At 36.2% G+C, this 10,589-nt stretch overlaps 1 protein-coding gene across 1 annotated transcript; it reads left to right on the top strand.

The window, feature by feature from the left end:
* Positions 1–2,039: 2,039 nt before the first annotated feature.
* LOC125230411 lies at positions 2,040–7,919 on the top strand. The gene is made up of 7 exons (XM_048135549.1): positions 2,040–2,051; positions 2,367–2,589; positions 3,626–3,865; positions 4,505–4,626; positions 4,722–4,830; positions 5,130–5,261; positions 5,730–7,919. Exons 1-7 carry the CDS (start codon positions 2,040–2,042, stop codon positions 6,293–6,295), a joined length of 1,404 nt encoding a protein of 467 aa, XP_047991506.1. The 3' UTR covers positions 6,296–7,919.
* The last annotated feature ends 2,670 nt before the right edge of the window (positions 7,920–10,589 follow it).

The raw sequence follows: 10,589 nt of genomic DNA, 5'->3' as shown, positions 1-10,589 counted from the left end.
AATATTATGGTGCAAATCTGTTTTCTTTACAACTCTTACTCTGCAGCGATGAGTACTAAATAGACAGTCGTCGTAAATAGACAATTTTATTCTAATTCTATTCATTTGTTAAAAAAATGTGATACCACTTATTATTGGTCTTACAAAAAAAACGTAAGTTGAGAGGTTGAGACGCACCCACCATAATCGATAAAAATTAAAAAATTAAAAAGTAGTTTTTAGTCGCCATATTGTTTTTATAGCGATTGTGCTCCGTGTTGGGGTGTAAACAAATTTACTACGTTTTAGTTATTTTCAGTTCATTCCGATGGATATCATAAGTCCCGTCTAGTTCATGGACTCGTAGACATGAAAAAACAAGAAGTGCCATAACCTACATAATTTCTGTTTTCTGGACGTTAACATGGTAGAATTACGATTTGTGTTTTTGTTTTTAATTGTTTATTCGTATCAATATGTTGCTGCTTCGGGTCCGCTGTGTGTTAACCAGACACAGAAGTGTACAACTCAGGTATGTATTTTCTATGAATTGAAGATCTATTCACCAAAGATGCGTTTATTGATTTTCCTGTTATACCTACTCAAATAAATACTTTGACGTTCGTCAGAATAATTTATGCTTCAAAAGTTCACAGATTTTCCTTGTTCGGTACTTATGGTGATTATACATATTTCACCAGACCACCAGTATTATCCTTGAATAGAATGTATTACATTAGTTTTGTAACATACATTTTCTATTTACATACCAAACATCTATTACAGCAATTGCGTCATGGTTTTCTGTCAGTTTTGGGTTAGCTGATGAGTCATACTTACATATGAGAGATATGTGAAAGTAACATTTTTTTGCTTGATATTGACAAGAATAAAAATATTTTATTTGTGATGTAACAAGTAAAAGCATACCAAAAAAAGCCTAATGTTTAACTCCTTGAATGTACTATAAGCTGCAAAAGTGCATGGCGAATTTATCAATGAATTCATTCATAATTTCTCCATGCACTTTGGCAGCTGATGGTACCTATTTAAGATAATGACTATAATAAGCTGAAGCTAATGTGGAAAAATATTAACATTAACATTCATATATTAATATTGAGGTACTGCGGGGCAATTTCGACGGGGGGTCAATTGCAACTGATCCATTTTTTGCCATGTTTTACAATGTTTGCATTATTAAATAGAGTGTCCACCGGTTATTTATGGCCCACATATTTAGTGGTTACATGTGGAATTTAACTTAATAATGTAATAATGGAAGAAATGGATCAGTTACAGTTTAAAAAAATATATATATTGCCATAACTACCAACACATATATTACATGAGAAAAAATTACAAACAAAAAAGATAAAATTAAGCAATGTATTAAAAAATAAGAAATAAAAATAATAATAAAAAAACCCAATCGGGAAACCCCCGATTGCCCCCCAATCGGGATTTGCCCTGCTGTACCTTGTAACTATTTGTAATGAAAATATACTAAGTTTTTGTTATACCAGTAGTACCAGTACGCCAAGGCCAATAGTATGGCAACGAACATGATATGACAATAAAGAACTGTGATTTTCACATAAATAATTTATTTATTAATAAGAAACATATATTATTAAAATGATAATAGAATATTTTAAAAGTAATGTAATATAAAACTGTAAATTCAACCGTTTGTTTAGACTGGTAGAAATGTCATTAGGCATTAAGTCCGCCATTTGTAATTTGTTATATTGTGCAATAAAGTTTAAATAAATAAAATAAAAAATAAATAAATTCAACCGTTTGTAGAAAAACAGTTACGAAGGTTGATTTGTAAGTTCTCCCAAATTTATGTATGTTTTTGCATATATTAGGATCTTGGTAATACTTTTGGGTGCTATTTTAGTCTTATAAAACTGCCTAAAAACTGCAAATTTTTGCATTATCAATAAACAATAATGATACTGGAAATATTAAAAATTATGAAAAAGAATTTTGTTTCCATACTTTTGACCTGGGGTTTCCATACTTTTGACTTTTGACCTTTTATGACGGATAAAATGACTGTTTTGGTACTGTCATTTCTTACTATAGTTTGAACAATAATAATTACAGTAAAATCTTGATAATCCAGCACTATTTCTGACACAAAGGTGCTGGATTAGTAGAAAGAAAATTCGGATTACTGGAAATGAGTCATTCTCCATATATTTTCATATTTTTATGTATGTCGTATAAAAAGACCGTGTTAAAATAATAAGTTCAAAAAACATTAGACCATTATCTGGTTTTTAGCCACTTTTAACGTGAAGTCAGATTGATAAAAATGTACATATGAACATTTTTTTTTCACTCTGAGCATGAATATCACAAATACTTTATTCCAGGTTCTTAGTCAACGAAACAATGACTACACCTCCTGTACCGTTGAGTACTTCAACCGAGAAGGCTGCAACAGCATGAGCTTTGGCCCGATCACCTCCAACGCACACATTGGAGGAGTTATGCTGAAGCCGCACATCTTGAGACGGGAGATCAAGCAGGGCTTGCTGAACTACAATCAGAGCTACACTGTGCTTAATATCACCTTCAGCAATATTAAATGGAAGAGTATGTAAAATATTTGCGTTATTTTTGTGTAACTTTAGTAGTGTATAAAAATTGTATGAGTTTGAATAAGCAGATAAGTAAAGTGCAATGCAAACTTGACATTTTTGCTGGATGTATATTGAGTTTTGGTGCTCCCACGCTCATGTTATATAACACGTCACCTCTCTCATACCGTGTTATATAACATCAAAGACATATATAACTCCGTATAGACAGATAAAGTCTGAAAAAAACGTACCTCAGTACCATACAGAAAAAGGTACGGTGGCCTAGATGGCATTACACCTTTGCGGTACGCTCAGCTAGATGGCGCTAATATTAATATTTGACATTTTAACACATATCATGCTAAGAATATGGGCCAAATTGTCAAAACTGAGGTTCAAAAGTTTTAACAAGAGATGGCAGTTTATGCACTGTGATTACACATTTTACTTCGACAGTAACTCTCTATAATACCACTACTTCACACTACTTGTACACATACTCTGTGATAATACTCGATCCTTTTTGATAACATTTAAACAGCCCAATGTGGGAGCACTATTTCACTTCAGTTGCACTTTTATAAACTTGGGTCAACCTCTGCAATGCCTTTTGATTATCTATTCTTGGCAGGCAAGCATGGTCCGCGATAAATGATAGAACATCAGGTCAGCAATTCCCGTTAAGTTTGTAACTTACCGGGTAAACTTTCCGGGTTTCATACAAACAACCTGGAACATTTTGGGAAACCTAGTGGATCTTGCTCAGCATCATGGACTCTATCAGCCTACCAATTTTTATCCAAATCGGAGATGTGATCCAAATGTACAAACTTAACGGGAATTGCTCAGGCCATCCCTATTGCACTTACAAATAGTGCGATAGGGACGGCCTGATGTTTTATCATTTATCGCGCGACCAAGCTTATACGCCTGTTCTGCGCAGTAAATTGCATTAGCTAATTTTAAGAATATTTAAAAAAAGAATTGGTATCCGCCGAGACTATTGAGTAATTTTTCTTCTTCTAATTTACAATACTTGTTTTTTCCAGCAATCAAATTCCGTTTCGAAGAACAAAGCAAGAAACCGCTGAAACAAACCCACTGCCGCAACATAGTGCTGTCAAACGAAGCCCACATAGACGACCAGTCGGTGCTCTACTATGACTGCTACTGGCCGGACAGTATTGACAGTGTAGGCCGCTCACATATACTGGACTTTGAGGCTTCGGACGACAATGTGGTTAATCGGGGACAGTATTACTTCAATGTTCCATCGGCGCAAATGCTGAGTAAGTGCTTTAGTACTTTGTGACTGGTAAATTAACGCTTCGTCGATTCGCGACGTGTTGGTGATTTTTCGCTATGGATGATTAGTAGCAGAATCGTGTTTAACAGTACCAGAGTCACTACTGAAGTCTAAACAACGAAAGTTACTCTCATCATAGACACGACCACACCAATCAGGAGTTAACAATATGACTTTTAAGTTTATACTTTATAGTCAGGTTTTGCTGACGATATATTTGATTATATTGCGACTACCGTTCTAGCGCGTAGTGACTTGACTGCTAAGCCGCGGTCCTGGGTTCGAATCCCGGTAAGGGCATTTATTTGTGTGATGAGCATCGATATTTGTTCCTGAGTCATGGATGTTTTCTATGTGTATAAGTATTTGTATATTATATATATCGTTGTCTGAGTACCCACAACACAAGCTTTCTTGAGCTCACCGTGGGACTCGTTCAATCTGTGTAAGAACGTATATTATGAACGTACGATATTTATGTATTTATTATTATTTATCTTCTAAAATCTTTTAGTCTTGTGTATAATATCTATACGAATTATCTCTCGAATCTGTTTTCTAACGCCAACGCCAATCATAAGATTAATATGTAACTGCTGGCTAAAATGCACTTTTCTTCCAGGCAACACCGTTAATGCATCGAACTGGAAACCGTTTGTCTACCTTGAGATACTCTCCGGCAAAATCCGCCTCCACATAATGGCTCCACCGAACCAAGTGAAGATCTCCTCATACCGCATTCAAGTTCTCAATGAGTGCAATAGAAAAGAACACAATATAGTGAAAAGCCAAGTCTTACAGCTACAGAATTATACGGATGAAGTGACATATGATTATAGTCTGCTGGGGACTCCGGGTCTTACTACTTTGTGGTGACTCCGCAACATGATGGGTGTAAGGACGGAGTGAGGAAGTGCCAGATTGTGGAGAGTCCGAGGTTCAAAATCAGTGAGTATCCGGTTTTTATCAATTTATCGTGTTGTTTTGTATTTTAATTGTGTGGTTATCTCTTAATTTCTATCACGTTGTTGCACGATTACTCATGTCTGCTATGTATGTTGTTCCTATGCATCTAAAATTATCTTGCCTTTTCATGAGAATCGCACGCTCGATGAAAAATTCTGTGGTTAAAGTTTAAAACTAGCTGAATTTTTTTGATCTTCCTGCTGAAAGCTGCCTTCTTGATACAATTAGGTTGCATTTGAAAAAAAAAATGTCAGTACAGCATGTTATTTTGTAAATTGCAGGCAACAACGTGCAAAGCTTCAATATCTGCATCGCCAGCATCTCGGCCCTGATCGTTGCTACGCTGTTCGCCTACTACATTGTTCTGAGGGTGCTCCGCCGGTATTGGTGCCGAGACTACCGGCTCGCTATGGGTAAGCGATGTTATTTAAATCAACCCTGGTGTCCACTTGCACGGGATCGACCCGCGTCGAATCGAGTCCTCCATACATTTACTATGAACGGTGAATTCGATTCGACGCGTCGCCAATGGGCGCAGTTTCATAATAAATGAAGACGACGAATTAATGAGATTCGATTCGACGAGCCTTTAGAAATTCCTTATTTCGATATAAAAATGTTTAATATTAGACTCATTAAAGTGTGGTCAGACAGCTAAATCTGTGTCTGTAAAATATTTTAATGACCTGGCTGGCATTGGACATTGGGACAGAAACTGAATTTTTTACTTCATTGTGAAACCGCGACTAAATGCTCTCTATCTCTGTAGCAACAAAATTTCATAATGTTTGATAATTCAACGTTCGTTTTTACTTCTCGTTGCTCTTTATCTCATGATCTTTTTTCGAAACAGCTACTTACATATACTTTTAATTTTACAGGTCAAGAGATACCAGCCCCAACGAAAGTTCTAGTCATCTATTCCCCGGCCAACCGTCTTCACGCCGAGTGCGTTTCCTCATTCGTCACCTATTTGCGCGCTGAGTTCGGCTTCGAGATCATGTACGACGGAGACATCTCGTCAACCTCCGACCAAGACCCCTACATCTGGGCCGCCGAGGCCTTCAAGATAGCCACACACGTCATGTACATCGTCGGACCCGCAGATCTAACCAACCAGTACAACAACATCTACGAGAAACCCATACTCAGCGCTCACAAAAACGTCGACACCCTACAACTCTCCCTACTCAAAGCGAACCGAGGATCGCAAAACCAAAAATCTGTAATCAATGTAATCTTCGAATACTCCAACGGACCTATTCCAATCGAAACGAAACATGGAAAAACTTTCTATCTACTCAAGGAATGGAACAAACTGATTTCTTATTTGTCGAAGAATCTACTACCTAAGAAACAGTTGGTGCGGACGGAGAAAGGGAGGTGTTTGCTAGAGGATCTGACCAAGGCTAAGAAATTGCTGAATAGCAGTAATTTTAATGTGTAAATTGTTGGTTACGGGACGAAATACTAGGAATGATATGGGTTGTTAATCAGAAGATATAGGATACAGGTATGTGCAATGAAGATTAGGCTAACATTATCAAGTAGTTTTGGTTAAAACCAAGAATTAACTATGGAGTGGAACTTTGGTGACAAAAAATAGAATTATCAATGGAGTTCTTGGTTTTGACTAAAATTAAATCGCGTTACGAAGATGTTATACGGTTAGGATCAGTTGTTTAGATGTGGAATTTGATTCTCAGGCTGGCCTGAAGAAAATTGGTTTTTCAATATTATAAAATGAAACTTAGTTTTTCGTGCTGGAAATGTGATCAGTATTTATTAACCTTCCATAGCCTTGCCATGAGACTATCTTCTACTTTGAAAAAATCTCGTATCTCACTCTACTCAAAGTTGAAACGCAGTAACTCTATATGCATTCCACACGTTACTACATTAAATTTGTCTTTTCATAGACAAGAACGTACAGTGAGCTGGGAATTGCATGGAGAAATTATGAATAAATTCATTGATTAATTCGCCATGCAGTTTTGCAACTCACTGTACGAGTTTTTCTTTCAGAGTAGTGACGATATTCGCTAACGACTGCATAACATTTTTCTAGTCATCTTGCTTGTACTAAACGCCAGTACTAATGAATGAGATAGATCGAAAGTTTGTTATGCACATGCTAGCGCATACGCCAGTATGGCTACTGTTGAAAATTGCCAGTGCCAAGAAAAAAAGATACTTGGCTCATACTAGCACGAAAAACTTTCGTTTTCTGAATCTTGTGTACTAAAGTGGGATACGAAGTTATCGAAAGTTTCAAGGAAAATTGATATTAATTATTGTCTTTTGTGTCTAATTGTATTGATGTTAAGAACATTTTCTATACGGTATTGGGGCACTAGAACTTGGCATACATATCACTATTATGACTAAGTACTTTAACGGCCCGGCCACGACACTGGTCTAAGCGCGACAGCGGTGAGCGGCAGCCATACGTGCGAATGAAAAGTCCCATCGCTCTCGCTCTAATGTATGGTCGCCGCTCACCGCTGTCGCGCTTAGACCAATATCGTGGCTGCGCCGTAACATTACCCGAATTTAAATGTTTCTTTTTTTGTCAATCATTTTTGATAAATTTTATGTTCTACTCAGAATCATTAGCTTTTTCAATTCTAATAGGTAAAAAAGTGTCCCATAGGATTTTGCCTATTGTGTTACCATTTTCCATATAGGTAGTTTATATGGGGTAACAAAAGAGGAAAGTAACAGAAATGTATAGAAATTCTGGGACAGTTTTTTTCTCCTATTGAGATAGAATGTGCTCTTGATTCTGAGTAGAACTAACCTGAAATTCACTAAAAATATCAAAATAACAAAAAAAGAAACGCTTAAATATGGTAACATCATATCATTCATATTTAAATACTGAGATATATTTAATGAAAATAAAGTTATACTTACAGTTGTTAAACATCCACCATCGCTTATGCTTTTAGAAATAAAAATAAATGATATCACCTACGCTCCAATACCAAAAAAAGAGAGAAAAGTATGTGTTATTGTTGTTTATACTTGTTGTAATTCTTCAAATCCCAGTTTTCGAACATACCGCTTTTTTATTAGGGTTCCGTAGCCAAAATGGCAAAAACGGAACCCTTATAGTTTCGTCATGTCCGTCTGTCCGTCTGTCCGTCTGTCCGTCTGTCCGTCTGTCACAGCCGATTTACTCGGAAACTATAAGTACTACAGTGATGAAATTTGATGGGAATATGTGTTGTATGAACCGCTACAAAATTATGACACTAAATAGTAAAAAAAAGAATTGGGGGTGGGGCCCCCATACATGTAACTGAGGGATGAAAATTTTTTTTTCGATGTACATACCCGTGTGGGGTATCAATGGAAAGGTCTTTTAAAATGATATAAAGTTTTCTAAAAAACATTTTTCTTAAAGTGAACGGTTTTTGAGATATCAGCTCTCAAAGTCGTAAAAAGTATGTCCCCCCCCCTCTATTTTTATAACTACGGGGTATAAAATTCTAAAAAAAATAGAGGTGATGCATGCTAATTAACTCTTTCAACGATTTTTGGTTTGATCAAAGTATCTCTTATAGTTTTTGAGATAGGTTGATTTAACTGTAATTTTGGCAGGTGTATAAATTGACATAATAAGTTTATTATATTTGCTGCTACGGAACCCTTTGTGCGCGAGCCCGACTCGCACTTGGCCGGTTTTTTTACTTAGTGATAGTTATTTTTTTTATTAATGAACAATTAGTAGTAATAATTGATCAATATGTCTTATTTTATATATTTTTGTAATTAATATAAGAACAAAAAAAAACCGGCCAAGAGCGTGTCGGGCCACGCTCAGTGTAGGGTTCCGTAGTTTTCCGTATTTTTCTCAAAAACTACTGAACCTATCAAGTTCAAAACAATTTTCCTAGAAAGTCTTTATAATAAAGTTCTACTTTTGTGATTTTTTTCATATTTTTTAAACATATGGTTCAAAAGTTAGAGGGGGGGGACGCACTTTTTTTCCTTTAGGAGCGATTATTTCCGAAAATATTAATATTATCAAAAAACGATCTTAGTAAACCCTTATTCATTTTTAAATACCTATCCAACAATATATCACACGTTGGGGTTGGAATGAAAAAAATATCAGCCCCCACTTTACATGTAGGGGGTACCCTAATAAAACATTTTTTTCCATTTTTTATTTTTGCACTTTGTCGGCGTAATTGATATACATATTGGTACCAAATTTCAGCTTTCTAGTGCTAACGGTTGCGGAGATTATCCGCGGACGGACGGACGGACGGACGGACGGACGGACGGACGGACGGACGGACAGACAGACAGACATGGCGAAACTATAAGGGTTCCTAGTTGACTACGGAACCCTAAAAAGCGTTATTGTGAACAATGTTCGCCTCTGTTAAGAGATTGATAGTATGCAGAGTGAACTCTGATATTATGAAGATGAATTCCAGCTGTTTTTGGTAAAATAAAAAACTATTTCGATTAAATACTTCCTGGGAGGGTTGATTGAATCTGTCTCTGTTTAAAGTTAAGCGACGCTGTCATAAATTTACATTCATACCAGTTAAATTCTACTTTTTATATTTTATGTAGTCCACATTTTATCATATCCCGTGCGATGTTGCCAAACAAGTCCGGCAATGTCGCTGACGTGTCGTGGAACTGTCCCCTCAGTCTCAGTGTATGCCTGGCTTACTTAATGGATGGCATACGAAGGGCCAGTTGCATCAACCATATTATTTGACAGACACAGCAGCAGTCTTTGGAACTTCCCAGACAATTAATTTAGCGAATGCTTTAAATTCTAATGTCGGCAGACAAAAAATGTCATAATCCGGACGTTATTTGTAACCACCCGCTTGTATGACGCCCAGCGGGTTCTCATTATGGCGTCGGTTGCGAAAGTGTTTATAACAGTTAATTTCCCTTGTCAAAGCGGTATGTGTCTTTCATTGTATCTTGTTGATCTCAATTCCACCTGTTGGAGTAACGTGTTCTATATCTTTATACAAGACTTTCAATTAAGCTCAATATATACCTTTGTGATGTATTTTTATAATATAGAATCGTATTATTATAACCTGTGTTTTATTTACCTACCGTTCGGACGTTCCTCGACTGTGATATGAATATCCAAATGAATAGTTATTTGTTTTACAAGGGGGCAAAGTTGTTGTTTAACCGCACGTGCCAATATTGATACCCGAGCAAGCAAGAGATTCCGAGTGTTAAAAGAGTGGAAATCTTGAGTGCTGCGAGGGTTTCAAGGAACGAAGGTTAAACAAACTTTGCCACCGAGTGAAACACAAAATTTTTCACCACACCAACAAGAACAAAATACTGACTATAAAACATCAAACTAAATCCAATTCTTTATTGTAATCAATATTTATGATTGAGAAACATCGTTTAGGTATAGGTAAATTCTACCAACCAGTTTAAGACATAAAGTTAAAATTTGTACGAAATTACTTTGCACTCTAGTGGATAAAATTCAATTTTGCTATCTGATTTCGAATAACAAAGCCTTTATCAGTTGGTGTGGTGAAAGTTATATTTTGTTTTTTATATACAAAGACACCAGACTGCTGGATCTGGATGAAGATATTAAACATACATATTTCATATTTAACCATCATAAAAAAACAGGCTACAGACAAAATAATGTCCATTAGTCTGAGTCAGTGACAAAAATACGACCATGATACTATGGAGTGTACCATCGGTAACACTGTTAGCTG

The sequence above is a fragment of the Leguminivora glycinivorella genome, chromosome 10, assembly GCF_023078275.1.
Source record: "Leguminivora glycinivorella isolate SPB_JAAS2020 chromosome 10, LegGlyc_1.1, whole genome shotgun sequence".
NCBI lineage: Eukaryota > Metazoa > Arthropoda > Insecta > Lepidoptera > Tortricidae > Leguminivora > Leguminivora glycinivorella.
Note: the sequence above shows the minus strand (reverse complement) of the source record. Positions and strands in the feature narration are given on the sequence as shown.